Genomic DNA, 22,089 nt, shown 5'->3' on the forward strand with positions numbered 1-22,089 from the left:
TGGAGTCATATGGTGAAAATAATAAATAATTATAATATTTTTAACTAAAAGATGTCATGCTTATCAAAATGTCTTTTAAAGTAAGTTTATTCAAAACTCTTCAAAGTGTTTCAGAAACTTGACTGAAGGAGGATACTTGAGGATGAAGGAACTTGGAAGAGAGATTTAGGATTGTCTGAAAAGAGCTGGAGCCTTCCTGAAGGTTTATTATTGCAAACAACTGAAGAAGACCTCCTTCAATTAAACTAAATTATTTTTAAAAGACTAATGTGTAACACAATGCAAGTAACATATGTTATAGAAAAAGATTACAGAGATCTTGTTCTTTTACCTTGTTTACAAAGTTCTATAATTCAGGATCATCCAACTGAAACTTCGGAAGCAAATGCACGGTCTTTCCTCACTACTGATTTCTAGCACTATCTACCTATCTTGGAGTTGTCCTGATATTTATAATTCCGCTTGCTGATTTCCCTGTCTTGCCTCTATCTTCAATTATAGCCAGGCATCTGATTCCCCTCCAAGGTACAGCCTAACAGATTTTACCCACTTTGGATGGTGTCAGAATAAGTGGCAATTATCTTAATACCAGTACAACTAAAGACAGCTGAGCCTTGTCTCATCTGGATTACCAACAAGATGGTGATAGTCATGGGGCATGGTAGAAAGAAGAAAGAATTTGCATTGCCTTGGTAGGTGAGGAGGATGCAGTCCATATTGGCATTTTTCTCCTCTGAAGATCTAATAGCAAAGTGGAGTCAGTGGGAAACAGTGGAAGTAGATCCAGATTAACCTTCTTTTCCCAAGACTTGAGTCAGTCATCAGCTCCATTGTATCATGCTCTCTTTTGCTCACCACGATAAACGTTCATATATTTAAAAAAAGTTTGCTTGCTGGCAGATTCCACCAACTTCTATTAAGCAACACCTCAGTTACATGCACATTGCACAGATAAATCATGTAAAATGCATCAAAGATATCCTGCTGAAGTAATCAAGTGGTGCATGTGCATAATTCTGTTTGACAGGAAGCTTGCAAAACTCACTGACAGGCCAAAATGTTTGGCAAGCAAAAAAGAAACAAGAGAGGCCTCATTTATCTTCAGGGATTTATTATAAAGTTGGGAGGGTTTCATTTTCTAAATATTTTGCATAGTGTTTGCCATTGGTAGCAGCAAGAGCAGCTCTCTTTGGTTACTGGTTTCCCCCAAGTAAGGAGAAGAAAATAGTACATGCTCAGAGGTGTGGTTTTCTCACATGCCACTTTACATGACCTTTAAAAGAACAGGGCATGCTATTGCCTAATTCATTTCTATTTCCATCTCCTTCACTGGTAACATAGATAATTTCCTCTATAGAAACTTAATTTGGAGGGTAATAGTTCTCTATTTATTGTCTTCATTCAACATCAATTGTTATTTCTTCTTACCCTTTCTATTTAAAGTCACTGAAACACTGTATAAAATACCCTCTTATAAAAGCTTTCCTTGCATCCCAAACTATTTTTACTTCTATGTCTCTATTAAGATTATTCTCAAAATATTGTTTTACCTTTTCTATCTCAATGCTCTTCTACTGCTTCCATTTTCAACATTAAAGTTCAGGGGTATCACCAGTAGGGGTTTCAAAATCTTTAGAACCTCTTCTGTAGGTGTGGCCTGCTTTGTGGGAGTGACTTGCCGGCCATGTGACTGGGTGGAAGTGGCTTGCCGGCCATGTGACTGGGTGGGCACAGCCAACTTGTAAAATGTGGTGAAACTCACTTAACAACGCTCTTGCTTAGCAACCAAAATGTTGGCTCGGAAACACTGGCATTTGAATCACGCAAGACTTAAAGCTGCCAAGTTACAAGACCCTTGCACCCCTAGCCCTTTAGAAAACAAAACCCTAGGGGTGTTCAAACGTGACAGCTTTAAGACCTGTGGACTTCAACTCCCAGAATTCCTCCTCTCACTCTTCATCTTAATGATGTGCGGACGGGCAGGAGGAGGGAACCGGAACCGCTTCTAAACAGCACTGTAGATTTGTGGGACCTCTTCTATAGAAGAGATTAGAACTGGCAGGAACCCACCCCTGGGTATCACCAAAGAAAAGAAGAAAACAGTTTAGTATTTTAAAGGCAAGAGAGATATAAGATAGAAAGATAGTCTAGGAAGTTAGCCATCCACCCCTCTCCTAGAAGAATGAAATATTCTAAGAAATATTAAAAAGGCAGAATATTATACCTCCCTGGATGAGAAAAGGAGAAACATGCTCTTGGAAAGCAGCCCCCATCTTTGTTAATAGCCCAGAAAGGCTGGTGCTAATCTAGCTACAAGACAAAAAACTGGGCCATCTTATCTGCAAAAGACGTTCAGCTCCAGGGTGATAGGATTATCCCTCACTCAAGATCCAAACCAGGACAAAGCCATTAAGCCATAATAGGAATTGTCCAAAGCCCCTTCATTACATCCCCCTGCAAGATTTAACCAAGCCTGGGACTCAAGACAACCTACAAAGTTAGCCCTGCATGGCCCCATGGGAGTCTGACAACCAATCAGAGTACGTTTCTTACACAGGAACAGGAAGCTCCAAGGCAGGGCCCAAGAGAGGGTATGAATCTCTTTCTCTCTCTCTCTAAACCATGTGCTCATTTTGCCCAGGACCCCAAAAGCCCATGTGATCCTGTCCACCATTAAACCATCTTTCCAAACAGCCTCCATGTTTCCAGTGTCTTTCTCCCCACTTGGAACTGAACCCAGATTGACATTTCCTCAACAATTTGGCACCCCAGATGGAACTCCAAGCTAACCTGGCCAATGGACCTCGCCCAGGTAAGCCTCCCCTGCCGGCAGCAGACCCATTGAGTCTTTCCTGTGCCTTTCCTAAACACAGAAAGCAAAGCCTGGAAAGTATAGGGCAGTGATGGTGAACCTTTTTCTTATGTTGTGACAAAATTGCGTGCATGCATGCTATCATGCTTGCACACTAAATCCTCCCTGCCCAATTGTGCATGCGCACATGACCTCCCCGCATATCCGTGCACAACCTCTCCCCAGGCTCCAGAGGCTTTCTTGAAGCATGTGGAGGGCGAAAACGGCCTCCCTCAGCCCCCCAGAAGCCAGAAATGGATTGTTTCCTGAACTTCTGGTTGGCCCATTGGGGCTGTTTTTTGCCTTCTCCAGCCTCCAGAAGCTTTCCTGAAGCCTGGGGAGGGTGAAAAATGACCCCAATGGCCTAACCAGAAGTTTGGGAATGAACTTCCTGTTGGCCTGTTGGGGGCGTTTTTCAGCCCCCCCCCAAGCCTCTGGAGGCTTTCCTAAAGCCTGGGGGGGGTGAAAACGGCTTCCCCTGGCCCTCCGGAAGAGCAAAAAATTTCCTGGCCGTCGCGCGCATGAGCGCTGGAGCTGACGGCTGGCGTGCCACCAAGTATGGCTTCATGTACCACCTGTGGCATGTGTGCCATAGGTTCGCCATCACAGGTATAGGGGGTTAAATCCAGAGTGCAGGACCTTCTGTTAAGAAAGGGATAGAGTGTGCGGGAAGGGATTGAAAGGCAAATGAGAGGTTCACTTTTGGGTGACTGGCTGAGCATCATTGAGCACACCCCTATTCTGTAAAGGAGGTACCCATACTCAATTTCGGTAGACATCACAGGTATAGGGCGTTAGATCGAGAGTGCAGGACCTTCTCCCAGGCCATTTGCCTGAAAAACTGAGGGGTTGACCACAAGTTAGAAGGTACCCTCACCTGTTTGGGGTGGTGTATTCCATGGTTGTGAGGGGCCAAGTAAAAGAAAAGAGAATGGAGCCTTGGAGACTTGTCACGGACAGTGGTTAAGAGCAGATCAGGAAATGGGAAGCCCAGAGTCTAGTATCCCACTGAAATTTCCCCAAGGGAGACCAATAGAGGCCTGAGTTTGGGACAAATTGCCTGTCCAAGCAGGAATGAGGAAGACGCGCATTCGCAAGCTATGTGAGAAATGAACTCTGCTCAGGAATGAAGCAAGAAAAAAACCCAATTTGGCTAAATAAAGTTACTTAAAAGAAAAGGGAAATATATAAATAGGAACACTGGGATTTTGTTTTGTTCTCTCTTTCCCTCTGTCTACCATGGAACCATGTGGTATGTTTGTTAAGATTTGTGCCTTCCCTAATTTAACTGAGATTTATGGTGGGAATGACCAGTGTGTGTAAACCTGAGAGTTCTGTTTTCCTCTCTTTTTGTCCTTGTTTTTTGTGCATGTGCCAGAGGTGGGTTCCTACCAGTTCGCACCTATTCGGTAGAACCAGTTCGTCAAATCTACCGAACCAGTTAGAAGAGGTTCCACCAGTAGACCCGGAAAGCAGGCCACACCTACAGAAGAGGTTCCAAAATTTTTTGAAACCCACCACTGGTCCTTGGATATGATTATTCTACACTATCGTGCTCATATTTATAAAACTCAGTGCCTCTGTGAAAGGTAAGGATGACTACTGTGTTTGTGGTGCAATCAGAACATTGTGTGTGTTGAAGTTGTTTTAACGCAAACCAAAGATGCCTTTTAAAAAACAAGTTTACATCATATTCTTATGCATGCCAGTGCTGCGTGAGAGGTAATTTAAGGTGGTTCTGACAAGTGTCGTCGGCATCTTCATATCCAGTCACATGGGTAGCAAGCCACTCCCACAAAAGAGGCCACACCCACAGAGTAGGTTCGAACAATTTTTGATACCCACCACTGGCATGTGGATGTGTGTGTGTGTGTCTAAGTCTTTGTGTGCCCTCAAGATAATTGCAACTGAGAAAAGAATTTTAAATTGTTAGGAAAAAGAGTTAAAACATTTTTTTTAAAAAAATGCCATCACCCTGAATGCCTGGCCAACAGAACAGGGTGAAGTTTTCTTCCCTCTCTATACTTTTAAGAAGAGCCCAAGGTTATGAGAGAATGTTTTAAATTAATTTACAGGAAAAATTTCATTCTTGGATTTACTGTGTGTTTAAATGATTTCATCTGTCTGTCCTTTTTCTGAAGCATGTGAATCTAGTTTTTCTTCCTTCCTCATCTGTAATGTCTCCATTTTATTATAATTGCTTTATCTGTTTAATAACTGTAGTACTGATGTCCCCCCCCCCCCGCAAACTCTGCCTGCAAGCTATCTATCGCCCTCCACACACACTCATCTCTAATCCTCTTACAATGCCTTTCCTAGGAAGATTACCCACAAAGGGGGGAGGGGCCCTTGTTCTCATGTCTTTCAGCCCTGCACAGATGACTCTGCAACCTGTAGAAGCTGATCATGCTGATCCAGATGCTGCCTCCAGAAGAGGATGTTCCATCAATTTGAGCCAGAAATTGGGTTTGGTTTGAGTCATCCACCTGAAAGTTAGCACAGCAACCAGAGTGGAGCAGACCTTCCCAAGTTTGACTGACTACCCTTGCCACCAAGCCAAGCCTAATGCCACCCAGTAGACATGAAAGAAAGGACTCTGAGATGGACAAGTAAAGACCACAAGATTCTCTTCAATTCCCAGAAGACAGCTAGAAAGACTATGGGGGAGGGTGCAAATTCATTGTAAAGTTTTCTTTCTTGCCTCATTTACGTTGTATTCAGTTAAATGGACTCTGGGGGGGTTGTATTTAGGAGTGGTTGCCACAGCAAGTTCTGAACACCTTGGACTTTTGTCTGGTGGGAGGGAAATTTGTCCAGCATGTTTGTATTGCCTGTATTGTAAAAGTAGCTGCATACACACTCAGACACAGAGAGACACCCATTTACCTACCTCCACACAAAGCTTCTCCTTTTTGCTCTGTGGCCCAAGTAGTCATATCTCCCTGCTAATTCCATGGGGGAGGGGCATCCCTCTCAGGCAATTCCCTCACTTGTAGAGATAGTAGAAAAGAGATCTCCAAAACTCAAGCCCTGATTGGGACACCCAAATGATGCTGCCCAGTTGCCCAGTAAAGCAGGATATGTTGCACTGGTGGTCTCATTAGTAGGAGTACCAAGGCTCATTGTGTGTAATTTTAAAAATACTAAATAGCCTGGATTGCACACTAGCTAACCTCAATTTGGACTCACAAATCCTGGATGCACTAAAATAAGAGCTAGGGCAGGTTCAAGAAACAACCCTTAGAGATGGGCATCCTGTAATTTAAAGCAAAACCATGGCTGTGAAGAATTTTGGGATATGTGCTTTCTTGAAACCTGACTGGAAGCTCACAGAAACTGACATCAAACATCTGAAAATAATCGGCATAGAAAATTGGATACCGTAAATTTCTTTCCAGAACTTTTGCCCTGGCTGCCAGACCTTCATGGTTGAAAGCTCTCCTTTTGGGAGCCACTGAAGGAATCCTTTTCTGCTGCCTCTATCTGTACCTTCCCCTTTGCACCAGAAAAATTAAAAGCACCCATCAAGTCTCCCTGATCTGATTAATTTTTAATCTTTTGCCAATAACATGTGTTCCATCCACATATTTTTGGTTGTAGGAAGTTAGCACCCACCCCTCTCCTAGAAGAATGAAATCTGACAACCAATCAAAGTACATTTTTTTTACACAGGAACAGGAAGCTCCAAGGTGGGATCCAGAAAAGGGTATAAATCTTTCACACACACAAACATCCATGTGCTCATTTTGCCCATGACCCAAAAAACCCATGTGATCCTGTCCACCATTAAACCATCTTTCCAAACAGCCTCCATGTTTCCAGTGTCTTTTTCCCCACTTGGAACTGAACCCAGATGGATATTTCTTCCAACAATTGAGAGGGGGACCAACCCTCCTTGACTTGTTCCTGATTACATGGATATTGCAGTCCATTTTAAAAATATACATCCTATAGTGGGAACAGGAGTGACTTTAGAGTGGCTTCCCCGTTGGGTTTTCTTCTAGCAGGGAGCATTGGAAAGCTCCCTCTCTCTCCCTCTCTTACTTCTTTCCCCCTTCCTTGCAGGCAATTAAGTGGCTGCTGCTGGGTGTGGGAAGAAGTGAGGGATTTACAAGACTGGCTGGGAAACTGTCAAAGAACTTAGAATATGAAGATCACAAGTTGTAGCGCAGCTACAACTCCCCCAAATTTCATTCCCTTTGGGAGTTATGGGTCCCAGATTTTGGACTCAGTCTGTAATTTACTCCATGAGGTACCTTGGTTCAAAAATTGTTGCCTTTTAATGCACTATTTCACTAGTTAAAAGTCATGACAACAACAGTTTGAGTAATATATAAACCGAATCAATTTGTAAATGATTTGTTAGCTTTTCCAGCCACTGCAGTATAGAAATAACATTTATTTAAAAACATGAATGTCTTCTTTAAAATTGATGCACTACACATATGTGATTCATGTCACTGGTTAAGTGCAAAATGCCTTGTGAAAGGTTGCCTGATTGATTGCTCCTGAGACAGGCATTTTAGTTGAATTAAATCCAGTTTATTCATGCACTTCGCAGAGATTGTCCTTGGTTTCTGTTCTGAGCAATGCTAAGTGTGGCCACCAGAGGGAACAAAGGGAACCAAATTCATGCACATACTGTATATCTAGGCTTTCTTGGATCAACTGTAGGAAAGTGGTTTTTAATCACCGTCAAAAATATAGTATCATATAGGTGGGCCTAGAACAGGGCATTATCTTTAACATTGGATTGAATAATTAGAAAAGTGCTAATGCATTTTGTATATTCAGAGTTGATTCACAAGTCATATAAATTTTCATTTGCTGAATCAGATAAGCATTCTACTGTAATGGGCAGTTGCACTGTGATACAGAGAGTCCCAAATCAGAATATGCAACTTCCACAATCTGATTGTTATCACTAAAGAAAGATCATTTAGAACGGTGTTCCCCAACTTTGACAGCTTTAAACCAGGTGGGGAATTCTGGGCATTAAAGTGCATCCATTTTAAAGTTGCCAAACACCGATTTAGAGCACCGCAGAAATTACATTTTGCAGTACTAATCTGCTTGAGAAAGGCAACCTTTGGGGAACTCTGTGAATTCAGATTTAAGAAAAATTGTTATGTTTGAATATTTCCCCAAATGGAACTTCAGCAGCAAACTGCATGCATGCAGAGAAACAGGAATGAGCCTAGCTGATGCTGTGAGAGCATTGCTCCAAAATGGCCACCAAAATGGCAACCAAAATGGCTGCCTCACTATTCAGAGCTAATCCTTTTAGGAGGAGAGGAATAGCCTTTCTTCTCAGGCCTCTTGATTTCAGTGAAGGCACTTATGATCCAGTTTGTAGCAACAGCAAAGCTTTCCCTAGACTCACAAAACAGAGTGCCATTTAAGGGCCAGCCAATCCTTTTTACTCCCCTAGGCATTTTTACACTCTTCCACACATCTATTTTATTTGTCATTTGGAAGCTGCTTTGCAGAGTGATATGATTGTTGTGGCATTTTAAAATGTAATGTTGTAAGCAGCTGAGAAAGCAGGTCCCATGCATTTTATTTCACGGGAAGAATTATCTGAGCCAGCTTAACTTTTATTCAGATCAATTGGTAGCGTCCACCCAGCTGGGCTTTCAGGCCCCTGTAAATCTTACCGTACCCCTTACCAGGAATTGAGGCTTCCATATAATTTACAGTACAGTCCATGTACAATGCCTCTAATGCCAAACCTCTCCCAAGGAATTCCCTTTTACCTATCCATAGCCAATCCTCCCAAATATTATTGGCATCAAGTTATTCCTTGCCTTTATATCCCTTCCCACATTTATGGTCCAAACTCCTTTTTAGAGGATCAGTCTGTGATTCTTTCTTCTAAGCAGGAAATGTGTAAATTCTAGAGGGGCATCTGCTGCGCATTCTGTGTTCAGTACAACTTGTTCCGTTTCCCTCTCCAGGATTATGATGCTCTGATTCCAGCCAAACCTATAAATGCTTGCGACTGCATTGGTTGAATGTGTGGTAATTCAACCTAGAGACAGAACAATGCTGTAAAAACTTTCCCAATGGTCAATCCAACCATTAACTGGAACTCAAGGTAACTTGCATAGAACTGCAATCTAATAAAATAGTAATCCCCCCCATCCCCCCCCCCCCCCCCGAAGCTTGCCAACAGGCTTCCCTATAAAGGAAGCATATTCAGGTAACCCCAACTTAAAACCATTCACTTAGTGACCATTTGAATTTAGAACAGCACTGAAAAGATGACTTATTATCAAATCTCACACTTGCAACCATTGCAGCATCCCCATGGTCCCAGGATCAAAATTCAGGTGCTCAGCAGGTGGCATGTATATTTTTGGCAGTTGTGCTGCTCCAGGGTCCTGTGATCACCATTTGCAACCTTAACCAGCCAGTTTCAGATGAGCAAAGTCAATGGGGGAAGCCAGATTTGTTTAACAACTGCACCGCTTTGCTTAACAACTTAACCACAACTGGTAGAAAGATTGCAAAATGGAGCCCAATTCACTTAACAACTGCCTTGCTTAGCCACAGAAATGATGGGCTCAATTGTGGTCATAGGTTGAGGACTACCTGTAGGCTAAAATCTGCTCACTTTTAGCACTATGTGTATCACATATACTAAAGTTACAGTAACAGATCATTGTTGATCACTGAAAAACTGATTCACAAAATTACGAAGTCATCACAAAAACTTCAAAAGGAAGCTCCACTATAGTTTTATCAAAGTATTTTGAAACCATGTTTTTTATTTATTACTGTTACTATGTGTAACTCTTTTCTCACCCCTTTTTGGCTCCTGTAGAATTACCATAGATTTATGCACAGCGTAAAGAAAACGGTGTTTTTTTTCTTTATCTCCTCCAGAATCCTAAATTTCTAATATTTTTCTTTGCACAATAACAAACTCCAGATTTTGTTACCAAAAATCAGGGTTAACAACCAAGCTGGAGAAGTATAAAAGAGAATAAATGCATAATGAAGGTATCAGTGACTACTAGCTATCAGCTTCAAATACTATAATCTCAAAACCATTTGGTGGACGACAAAAGTTGGAGATCCATATACCTATCTGCTGCTTATAGGCTTTTCAAAAGCTCTGGATTAGTTAACAAGGCATCAGAAATAAATGTGTCTTTGATCTGACAGAATATTTTTTGTTCTTACTGTACCATTATTTTTCAGCCCCACCACTGACTGGTTTTCCCCACATATGGGAATAATTAAAGGGTGTTTCCATCTTAATCTATCATCAAACCAATGGCCTCTCTTTTATCCCTAACTTTTAAAAATGTAACTACAAATGGGAAGTGGTTAAATGTCAACAAGGAATAGAATGTATTTTTAAGTTAGCAACATTTGTTAGTTTAAGAAAAATAAATTATTGTGTACTAGATCTGACTTGAACTGAATGCAGATGATTGTGCCATCTGCATGGCAATTTTTCCAAAGCAAAAATTATCTGAAATCTTTTTGAAAGGTTTTTTATTTACAGTGCTAAACAATATATATATTTATATATCTCATCCTCATAATGTCTGTGCCATAGAAAATACTGCAGATGGATCTGCTTTAATTTACAAAGAAAAACAACCGAAGAACCTGACAGGAACAAGGGAGAAATCAAACTTTGGTCCCCTAATTAAAAAATAACAAACACCCAAAATGGGAAAAAAAACCACTGAATCACACATTACTTTACACATTAAAAACAAGCTTTGCCTCCAGGAAGAAAAAAGTTCACCAGATTCAGCTTGCTGCCTGTCATTTAAATTTGTACAAAATGCATTAATTAAAAACTGTAAATATTTTTTTAAGTAAAACACATTTCACTGTATTATCATCATCACCATCACTACATTTTGACTTTTTTCCTGCAATCGAAAGGGAACAGGCACAGCCCAGGAACACATCGTGGCAGATTTCCCTTGCCCTGGACTTCCTGTGTGCCAAATGTGATTTAACCCTTTCAGCACCATAGAAACTCCACAAGGTTGTGGAAGGGGCCAAGAGGAATGGGCAGGGGTGAAGTGCTGGATGGGAGCAGGGAGGAGTTTGCAAGGAGGTGTTGAAAGCTGAGGAGGCGTGAGGATCTCAGGCAGCAATTGTGAGGGTGTTCTGGGAAGAGATCGGAGGAAGCAATGTTTCTAAAGACTGGAGCTATCTGAATGGAGGGTGAAGGGTAATGAAACTGTAGAGAGCACTGTAATATGGAAACAAATCTTGGAGCTGGAGAAGAGCTTCCTTCAGCTTCCTCTTGACAGAAAGCACATTGAATTCCTCTTCTTCCTCATCTGCAGCTACAGCACTACAGAGGCTGCCTGCACAGACAGAGGAATGAAGGTGTGCGGATAGTTGGACAGCGGAGAAGAGGATGCAGATGGAGCCAAGAGGATCAAGCTGAAGAGCCATTTTCTGTCTTCTTTCTTTTCGGGTCAACTTCATCCTTCAACAGAAAAAGGTGGATGTATTTGATAAGAAACACTTTGGCTTTAATACAGGCACTTCTAACTCAGTTGATTGGTGAGTGGAAAATCAAAGAACTGTTGCATCGGTTGCGCCAGCCAGCAATTTGGAAAGTGAATCCCAGAGGTTTCTGTAAAATAATCACTGCTGTGGATCCACAAGACACATAGAGAGATATATCTTCTTTATTTGTGCCTATAATGTTAAATTTCTTGCCTGACATTAATAACTCTTTTGGGTTCCAGATGCCACCTCCAATTTTAAGCTATGATCTAATGTTGGAAAAATAGCCAATACCACCCAGCAAGTCTGTGAGACAAGCAAGACTGTGGAATGAAGAACAATCTAGGTTCACTGCCATCAATCTCCATGGAGGGACCTGCCACCAAAATCTTGCCTTACGTTAGAAATTGTCTAACTCCATTTTATATTCTACTTGTACAAAGGGTCTTCGGGAATTAAGATTTCCACAGTATCCTAAGAACAGGTTTCATAAATTGTTATGAAAAGGGTGGGGGAAAAGGGCAACTTCTTGTTAGCTTCTAGTTCATGCCTAGGCCCGCAGTTTCAGATACAAACCTTGCCGCAATCCCTAGAAATTCTAAATGTAGACTCACTTTAGTCCAAAACTTCTCAACATACTTATATACTCAATCATTGTATCTGTTGCCTTTATACAAAGGAAATTGTAAACTGTCCAGAGTCAGTTACATAGTGAGAGAGGCAGTGTCTAAATTTGATAACTCAATCAATGTAGTGTTGAATCAGCCCCTGGGTACTTAGGTGCTGTAGTGTTGCTCACTTTCCCTGTATATTCCTATTAAGGCTTTCCTGAACACACTAAACAAAGTTCCTACTCACCTCTTCCTGCTTCTTTTCTGCAGATCGTTTTACTGCATGTGTATCTGGTTCCCGTTCATTCTCATCATCTTGGAATTAGAACAAAGAGTAAATCAATGCTAATTAATCTACCCATGGAATTCACTTACCAAAAATATATGAACTATGTGGCTGACTTGCTCTTACCTTCATCTTCTTCATCCTCATCATCTACATCCTCGGGATTTGCATCTTCATCATCTTCCTCTTCCTCAGCCCCATTTTCATCATCCTGCATAAAGGAAAGTCACATGATAAGCGCAACCTGCCAAACAGGTCATAAAGCCAACCCCAATAGACTTTGGCTGTATTTATATCTGTTTATTTCAGCTCCTATCCCCAAGACAGGTTGAAATTATAGCTACCATTATTCTATTACACATATAGCTCACTCTTCTTTTGAGAAGTTGGGAGTTCTTAGCAACCCTCAGCACCAAAACTGCTAATTTTCATCAGCAGGACTGTGCTACGAACCTATTCTTTTTTTGTCTTCTTATACTGACAGTTCTCTTGCTTTTCAAAGTTATCTTACTCATCATTCTAAATCCATTTCTAGAGTAGTTTGCAAGCCAGCATGGGGATAGAGTAAGAATCAGAGTGGATGCATGCACATTCCATGCACTATATTAGGCATTTTAACAACAGATTCACTGCTAAGAGCCTACACATATTTCGTTTAAATTTGTTGACATTATCACTTGAAAGATTTTCAGCCACATGTCAAGTCCTAATTATGATTTTCAAATGCTGGGTCAGATCTTCATTGATTTGTCATTATTGTTTTTCCTAGCAAATACTTTGTGACTAACACTTTTGAGTACCTGCTTTACTTATAATTATGCTTTATTATAATTATGGAGCCAACTTTGTTACTGTGCACTCCACTTCATCTTTGTTTTTATAGGTTACTCTGATAAAAATAAATATTATGCAAAAGGCTGAATCAAAGTTTTGGGACACTACTGTGAACTATGCAGTAGGAGAAGGATGGAAAAAAGAATGATATGTAACAGTGTAAACTATACAGGTAAATATGTGATAAGCCCTAGTTAGAAACAAAATGCTCTACTATGTAAATGTGGTCTTTTGCAGCAATATATATTTAATAGATTATGTGAAAGTCTTCCTTGTATTTCTTCCTCCTTTTCTCTTAGGGACTTCTTCATTTTTATCTAATTTTGGATAGAGTGCAAGTTATCTTGTCACCAAGACTTTTGGATTATACAGATTAGGGATAGAGCTTTTGTATCCATAATTTTTCTCCAAACTCCACTCCGGTCTTTGTATTTCTCTGCACAGAGAAAAAAAAATCACTGAAAGGTGGATGTATTTTTATAGTAGGGGGGAAACAACTTTATCCACCAATACTATACCAAACCAAGAAAGTTTCTAGGGAGGCAATCATCCCATGCCCACTCTGAGAATCAAATGTTAAATTATGTCTTCTGAGCCCAATACCTATACAACTCTGCTCATTCGCTGGTTCTCTTCAAAGCAAATTGCAAGACATCGAAGGGGTTATGGTAGCCAACAGTAATTTCACTTGCCCTCTGTGTTCTGCCATCTGCACGGACTCCTTCCACGGCTCCCAAAGACAGATACAGAAACAAAAGAACTGACCTATGACAGCCTAGCTAAGCCAAAAGAAGCCACATATTTTGGAATGTCTGCCAACTGTGCAGCTGTTAACCACAAAGTACTTACCAGGAAAAAAAAAGAATGACAGATCTATGAAAAACTAACTCAGCATTTAAAAAACATCTAGGCTGCCCCTTTTTCTACCTGCTATTTGTTATGAAGGGAGGGAAAGGGAATGGTTCCTGCTCTTCTTTCCTAATTTTTCTCACAACTGGAATTCTAGGAGCAAACCTTGGGAAGCCTCACTGGCCCTTTGACTTTTTATTGCCTTCTCTAGACTCTCCTTTACCCCAGGTCTTCAGTTCTGCAATGCCTGAAGTCTGAGCCAATGGGAACTACTTTGCAACATTTGTCCGTTCATTCTTTGGTTTGGTCCATTTTCCAGGGTCTTCTATTGCTGATAAGATTCTATTCCACCTCTTCTCAGGGTCTCATGGAGAGTTCATTGAAGAAAAGAGGGATTGGAAACTGCACCACAATGCTGCTTTCAGAGGCATGCTTTTACTTTGCAACTCCAAAGCTCTATCAGTTGGCAGCAAAAAAAAGATGATGGCTGGCATTGCCACTCCCCTTTAGGCCAAAAAACTTTTTCAACTCAGAGACTATGTTTATTGTTTCATCATTTCAAGCACCATAGCTTGGTTCAATAATGATCACGAGAAGCAATGCAGAAGGTCCATCAAAAAAGTGAGATGTGGGCAGACCCCATGCATTTCCTCACCTTGCCCTCTTTCTTCTGCCTCATTCTTGCCATACCTGCTCACCTCTGGCTCCTGCATGAAATGCAGACCCAATTTTACCTCTATGATCTCTTTCTTGTCTTTGCGAGCAGACTTCTCCTCATGCTTCTCCTTCTTCTCTTTCAGCTCCTGAAAGAGATGATGCAAACTACATTAATGTTACATTCACCATGGCTGGTATGATAAAAAAAATGTTGCAAAATAGGGAAGCAGCTGAAGGAGTGACTCAGCAATTGTTTTTTTTAAAGATCATTTAATGAAATGCAAAAGCAGCCAGGATTACACATTATATGAGAGAACATTTGAGAGATGCTTTGTACTTTTTAAAAAATCACAGTATGTCATTGAAATTGCACATGCCTGTCATTTTCACACCTGTAACAAATAAGAAAACCCAGATAAGATAAGGCACATTGAAATCCAACTGAGGGTTTGTCAATATTCAGTACTTGTTGCATAATTTACCTCTAGACTGAGACATACACTCCAAATTGCACCTTTCACTAAACATGTGGCAGAATTCACCAATCCATCAGCATTCTTTTAATTGGGCCGTATGGAAAATAACTTGCAAAAGGGTTGTGCTCTGTCCATTTCTTATACTGCTGTCTTTAATGATGCATAAAATCTGCAACCTGTTGTAACATCTCATGAAATAAATACAAACCTTATGATTGCTTCTTAAGTTGTAGTACATTAGAAGTAACATTAAATCTCCAATATGTTCAGCAATATACACCAAATATTACTTCTTTCTAAACAGGAACTGCTAAATGTTTGCAAGAATATCAATACAGAAAGTGGCTTTCTTGTATTTCTGTAATTCTTGTGATGCAGCTTTGCAGATTCAAACCCTTTTTGTGCTACACGATGCTACTTTAGCAAACATGTAACTCAACTGTATTCCAGTAATTGTCTCTGCAAGTATCAACCAAGAACATGTTTACATGATCAAAAAGGCTTATTGAGATGGCAGAAACAATGAGGACCACCTTAGTCTAATGGTTAAGGCATCAGCTAGAAACCAGGGGACTGTGAGTTCTAGTCCTGCCTTAGCATGAAATCCAGCTAGGTGATTTTGGCCCAGTCTCTCTCTTTTTCTCTCATCCCAACCCACCTCTCAGGTTTGTTGGTGGTAGTGGTGAAAATAGGAGGAGAGGAGTATTAGGTATGTTTGCTACCTTGAGTTATCTATAACAATAAAGGCAGGATAAAGGTGCTTAACAGGATAAGAGAGAAGACCCCACCCCCAAGCCATCTGTCCCGTTGGGGTTTTTTTTTAGTCTCTATTTCATTCTTATTAATTTTAACTGTTTGTTATTTATCTTTTCATCATTTTTGTAAGCCTCTCAGAATCATTCCATCAGGTGTATAGAGTATAAATTTAAGACAGGGGGGGAGGGGGGAGGGAGATGGAAGGCAGGAAACATGTCCCATAAATATTCTACAATTCGCTTTTGTTTTTTGTATTGAGAATTTATAGAAAAGAAATCTGTCTTTTTTTAAAAAAAAACTTGAAATTCTACATCACTTCCTTCAAGGGCCAGCTAAATAATAAATCATGTTCTCTTTAATGCAACTACAACTAAAATTACAGTGTAGGCAAGTGTCAGTGTAAGATTGAAGGGGGGATGGGACAAAATGGTACAAGGTATCTTATAGATGAGAAAGGTTCCAAGCTGTCATTTTCCACTAGAGGGCATTGTGTTATTTTTGAAGACATAATATTTCTGATCCTGCCAGCCACAGGGGAGCCTACTCTGGCCTAGTTACATGCTAATCTCACCTGAATTGATCGTTTGGGTAGCAGACCCACAGCATCCAAATCTGCATGTCTCCCTCCAAACTGCTTTATTTAATACATCCAAATCTCAAATGAAACTTCCTTGGTATCTTCTTCTTCCAAAAACCGATGGGCCTTCATAATGGATCCTGTTCTGGATTTTCTCTGTAAAACAACTACCTTTTCACTGTACCCACTATCCTGCTATTTAGAATAGCTTTCTGAATTCCCACATGGATGGTCTGTGTCCAAAATTATAGTGCACAATGGCCTTAAAATGTAAAGGTTCTCAGTGCAGGATGAAAAACTAAGACACAAATCATAGAATAGACATCATCCAGTTATAAAACAGCAAATAACTGTTCAGATCAATTCATCTCTGAAGGAAGCTGTTAAATTGGGTACAAGAAACAACACAGAAGATCACTAGGGCAGTCCCCCTTCTGAAACGATTGCACAGAATTAAGCATATAGTTCTGGGCTACAAAAACACTGCCTTACCCTATATGGAAAATTATTCAACCAAGTTCCAGTTCTCTTTGGTTTTCATGACAGCAAAGACAAAGCAGAAGCGAGGCTGAGTCCTCTGCAATGTTTAACCTTTATCCCCATGTCCCTGGCTGCTCTTAGGATTGTTCCAATTAATTATTTCTTTTCCTTTTCAACTGGTTAAAAAAAAAACATTGTGCAAGCTTCAACTCTGGAACACGAGCTGTTTGCCGTTTGTCTGCATTTTCCATCTATCTCCCTGTTTTCCAACAGGAAAAGTATCCTGTGCCATTGTTTGCCCTTCTCTGTAAAGGCACAAGGGAGGCGAACAGCACAGCCTCATTGGATCCCACAGTTTACTTCCAAATAAACATATTGGGGATTTTGCATCTCGAAAGTCTCTGTGTTTCATTCCATATGGAAGTGCTTAGTGACAAGACTCCTGGTGCCTAATATTGTGACTAACATTTGACTATTTTTACTTGTCTTTTCACCTCCTCTTCAATTAATTTCAAACGGGTCTTATTCACAAACTAGTTGATGGAATGTAAATTAAAAGGTAGGGGGGAAAACCTGCCCTCTGGTATTATCTATCTCACTCCCCAACCCCAAAGACCTGTGCGATTTTTCTGAGGGATGTTTTGTCTTATCCTTTGAGGACCATCCTCACAAGAACACAATAAGCCCGGTAACCCATTTTCTGCTCCGCTGAACGCCAGTAACACCCGCTGTTTCCGGAACAGATGTACAGAGTATGCTGCTACTAACGGTCGAACCGCTGAAGCCGCCAATACCTAAAACCTGATGCCTCCGGAGTCCAGAGACTGAGCGGGCGATGAGAAGGACGCATATGCTGGCAACCTGGCAGGCAAGCGCGAGCCCGCGCGCACCCCCGCCCTTTAATTGCCTTCCATTTTTTTCCTGGCTTTGTGTTGCGCTCCTCCGCCTTACGGCTTTCTTTCTAATACAAGCGAAGCGGTTTAGCCTCCTCTGCCCTCCAAAGCACCCGGTGGGAGGATCGGCCTCCTCCTTTCCAAGCAGCGCACCTTTTGAGCGCTAAGCCCAGGAGAGCGCGGGCTTTTGAAGAATGAATCCCCCCCTCCCACCATTGTTGCCTGTCGGGGCTTTTCAAAAGAAGAACGATTTATCTCGGCGGAATCTGCCTTTACCGCCGCCAGTTGTCAAAGGCAAAGGACCTTTGGCAAAAATAAATAAATAAGGAGCCAAGGGCGCTTGGGGTTAATGGCACCGAGAGGAGGGCGCTCCCCGGGGGGGGGGGGTGTTGGAAGGACCGAAGCCCACACACCGCCTGAGCGCGCCAGGAGCTTTTCTCGACCCCAATCTCCAGCCAGGAGCTGCTCCATTTCCAAGGAAACAAAAAAGGAAGCGCGCGCGGGGCGCAAGGAGGATGAGGGAGGGAGAAGGGAGCGGGCAGGAGAATCGGACCCGGGAGAAGGCTGGCGGCGGGAAAGGAGGCAAGGCGAGCGCTTCTTTTTCCCCCCTTCTCCTTTCCGAAGCTGCCTTTCCGAAAGAGTCTTGGCGCGCCGCGATGATTTCGGAATGGACCGAGCTTGGAAGACGAAGGTCTCCCAGGTCTTGCGCGTAGCCACCGGCTCGATCCGAGCGTCTCACCTTGGCTCCGAGCTCCACCGGAGCCTCGTCGGCGGACTTCTCTGACATCCTGGCAGCAGCGAGAATAAGGCTAGGCAGACGAGATGCAGTTTCGAAGCAGGGACCTGCCAGCTGCCGCCGCTCTGCTCCCAAGCGCCAGGAACAAAATCCTTCTCTCCCGCGACAAGGCAGTGCCAGAAAAAGGGCTCGGTGACGAGAGAGCGGGGAGGGAGGGGCCTGCGGGAGGGAGGGGAGAGATTAGAGGCAGAGGGGAAAGAAGCGAGTGGCAAGCGGGAAAGAACGGCTCGCGAAGCGGCACCGCTGCGTTTTGCAAAACCAACGAAGATAGCTTTGCAAATAATTATCTATCGGGCGGGTTAAAGGAGATTATGCGGTCCAGGGCTGCACCGAGAGCCATGAACCTGAGCTCCTGCCCTTGGGGACGCTGCCGTGTATGCTTTGTCCTCTGTTCCTTTGTTTGCCCTTTCTTTCGCCTGCACCGCCTACAGACGATCGCACACGCCCTTTGTACTACGCCGCGTTATTTATTCCAGATTAACTAAGCGCCTACTTTTTTGCTTTCCACCCAACGATCACGAATAATCGCACTTTTTTTTCTCCTTCGGTCTGCCATTCTTGACTGTGACAAAACATGCGGCAGGATTGTGTCCCGGCAAGAACACCGGGTTCCTATTGCAGTGGCAACATTTCCAGATATTGCCACTTTACAGCTGTGCGCTGCATAATGTCACTCAGCAGCTCTCTGCATATGCTCAGAGAGGACTGGTGTTGTTAAACCAAGGATTGATTCTGCCAGTATCAAACATTACATTCACATTTGCCAAAGCACCAGTGTTAAGTAACCTTGTATGTATGCTCGGAGTGATGTGAAGGCTTCATGACAGTCCACATGCATGGATTCTTTACTTCTGCCATACTTGTTACCTGTCACACTGCATTAAAAATGTAAGTGCCAATCTTGCCTAATTTGTATGCAACCAGAGGATATAATCACTTTAAACTGATTTAAACCAAAGAATAATCGAGTATAAAAATTACATGACATCATAAATAATATCATAATCTGAGTAACCACTTCTAGATAGTTGTCTTCAATGTTTCTGAGGACAAAGAAGCAAAGTTCCCACTCTTCTGTTTGTCCATCAACAGGCACTAACCAGTCCACAATATCTAAGAAGGATGGCTTTATTAAGTATCCAAAAGCCATACCATTCATCTTCAGCCGATAATTTCCAAATATCAGCTTTGGACAAATTAGAAAATAGCAGCCAAATTATAAAGGTCTACTTCACTATTTCTCCAGCTTGGCAGCTTGAAGATATGTCGACCAACTCCCAAAGCTGGCTGAGGGATTGTGGGAGTTGAAGTCCACTGCCAAGCTTGAGAAACACTGGTCTATTTGACAGCCATATTCAAAATGTGAAACATTCTCTTCCCTGAATCCTGTTTTAGTGCAGTTGACACTATGCTCTTTTTCCTTAGTTTAAATAATGCTTTGCTGTCCTATAAAACAGTGGAAAATATAGCAACTAAATAACTAATAGGTTGGTATGGAATGAACTTGATTGAGGATGTTTGCCCCAATTCAATGCAGTATATTTGTGGACTGCACACATCTCCAAATAGGTGTAATATTTCTTGAAAATGAAAAAAAAATCATTCTAGTTTAAACTATACGGAAACATCTTGTCACCACACAAAGTTCTGCTGCTGCCTTTGTGCCAAGAAGTCGCTGATCTGAGCATTGCTTACAAAGGAGTGGGACTCCTATTTGTGTTCATAGAGAAAATATGGAAATTTATGGAGATGTGAAAGACTTTTCCTCTTCATCCACTCTTTGTATTTTAGAATATATTGACTGAAAAACATGAAAGTTAGCATTCCATCACATATCCTTTCCCCAAGTTGTGATGGCCTTTTAGGCTTATCGTTGGGACTGAGCCTTGATAATCTGGAGCATGTACTTTTGGCAAAGCATAATCAAACTCAGTCCCGGTTAACCAGCACATGGCTTTGTTTTCAATTTACAAGGCAATTTTTAAATTGTCTTCAAAGACAACTTTAAATGTAATTTATTATAGTGCAGTAGTTTATAATCTGGAAGTTATTAAGTACAGATAGGTGGAGCCAGGCTATTTTTATCCCAAAAAGAACATGGTAAATGGCAAAGTGCCAGGTTTAGTTAATGGTGCTGAGCATCACTAGGTCTCCTCTACATTTATTGTTGGATTATCTAGTCCTTTGTATCTTTGCCAAGTGATCAGGCAGCATTCTATATTTCTTACTTCAAAATGCCTGAGGCATTTTCCAGGAGCTAACAAGACGGAAACTTCATCGCAAAAATATACTAGGAGTTGTTCAGTTTAATGAGTTCAAGTTTTGCAACGGTCTGAATTCAAATTCTTGTTTGTCTGTAGTATTCCTTTAAGCAGAGAAAGATAAAGCAAGATTCATCTTGCCATAACGGTTCCTGTTTTGGAGTCTTACAATCCTAAGCACTTTTCTGGAAGTATAGTCCTTTGGTCAAAGTAAGTTTCAGAGCATGTGTAGGATTGCCTACCTAGGATTGCATTTCATCTGTTTGTACTTACAATGTATCCGTAACATACATCCATATAGTACACAAACTCATACAAACATCAATAACCAAAGAAGTGGTATGTGCATACAATTTAGTTGTTTTCCATTTGTGCTATGTAAAAATGTTAAAATTTGGCAATCCCCCCTCCCAAAATTATGAAATTAAAGAAATTTATCAACCGCTAAAAATTGCTGTTTCACTGATAAAATATCTAAAATGTGATGAATCATGAGACCAGAGGAAAAGCAGAATATGGATGCTACATCCTAGAATTCCCAGAACATAACCCGATCCTCCCTTTTGATGATGACACTTTCTAGCAGACTTCGCTTCAGCAGAAATAACTATTTTCCATTATCTTCAGTAACAAAACATATTAAAACCTATCTGCCATCCAGTTAATAACTGCCCTGGGTATATAGCTCAGGATATGATGTAATTCAATACTCAAATCATGGCACTGCCATATTACATGGGTGAGATCATACATTTTAACACCTGGCATGCAAGTGAAGCTGTACCAACTTGGTGTTTGGAGGCTGTTCAAGTATGGATAGGGAGGAATAGACTCCTGCTCAATCCTGCAAGACTGAGTAGCTATGGCTGTTTTCTTCCCTCCCCCAGTGGATCGGGAATGTTTTTACCACCAGACTTGGATGGTATTGCACTTCATTTGGGAGTGCACAATTTGGGCCTCTTGTACAGCACTCAAGTTACTGCTCAAGGTGCAGATGGCAGTTGTGACAAAAAAAACTTTGCAGAGATTCATCTTGTGCTTTCTCAAGCAGGAAGCCTTTCAGATGGTACTCATGGCCTGGTCATCTTACAATGGGTCTATTGCAATGTGCTCTATACGGGCTACCATCAAAGACCATATGGAAGATACACCTGGTGCAAAACGCAGTGGTACAAGCAGTAATGGACACTTCTCACTATGCCCATGCATTGTTGCCACTATGCGAGCTGTGTTTATTGCCAGTGGGGTTCCAGGTACAATTCAAGATGCTGA

General features: G+C 41.6%; 1 protein-coding gene across 2 annotated transcripts; it reads right to left on the minus strand.

The window, feature by feature from the left end:
• Window positions 1-10,340: 10,340 nt before the first annotated feature.
• PTMS (parathymosin) lies at window positions 10,341-18,915 on the minus strand. Of its 2 annotated transcripts, none has more exons than XM_032213085.1 (5): window positions 18,500-18,897; window positions 14,656-14,724; window positions 12,365-12,449; window positions 12,200-12,267; window positions 10,341-11,318 (listed from the first exon to the last, which is right to left on the minus strand). In XM_032213085.1, the coding sequence occupies exons 1-5, from the start codon at window positions 18,545-18,547 to the stop codon at window positions 11,268-11,270; spliced, it is 321 nt and encodes a 106-aa protein (XP_032068976.1). In that variant the 5' UTR covers window positions 18,548-18,897; the 3' UTR covers window positions 10,341-11,267. The 2 variants fall into 2 exon arrangements, with proteins under 2 accessions (XP_032068976.1, XP_032068975.1); XM_032213084.1 differs by lacking the exon at window positions 10,341-11,318 and adding an exon at window positions 11,354-11,468 and having other exon boundaries at window positions 18,500-18,915.
• Between the last annotated feature and the right edge of the window lie 3,174 nt (window positions 18,916-22,089).

The sequence above is a fragment of the Thamnophis elegans genome, chromosome 3 (genome assembly GCF_009769535.1).
Source record: "Thamnophis elegans isolate rThaEle1 chromosome 3, rThaEle1.pri, whole genome shotgun sequence".
Lineage (NCBI taxonomy): Eukaryota > Metazoa > Chordata > Lepidosauria > Squamata > Colubridae > Thamnophis > Thamnophis elegans.

Excerpts from the sequence above, each read along its gene's own strand:
- PTMS (XM_032213084.1), bottom strand. The coding sequence starts at position 18,547 with ATGTCAGAGAAGTCCGCCGACGAGGCTCCGGTGGAGCTCGGAGCCAAG. Across the intron at positions 12,450-14,655 it reads ACAAGAAAGAGATCATAGAG|GATGATGAAAATGGGGCTGA; the intron begins GTAAAATTGGGT and ends TCCTTTATGCAG. Across the intron at positions 12,268-12,364 it reads TGAGGATGAAGAAGATGAAG|ATGATGAGAATGAACGGGAA; the intron begins GTAAGAGCAAGT and ends TCTAATTCCAAG.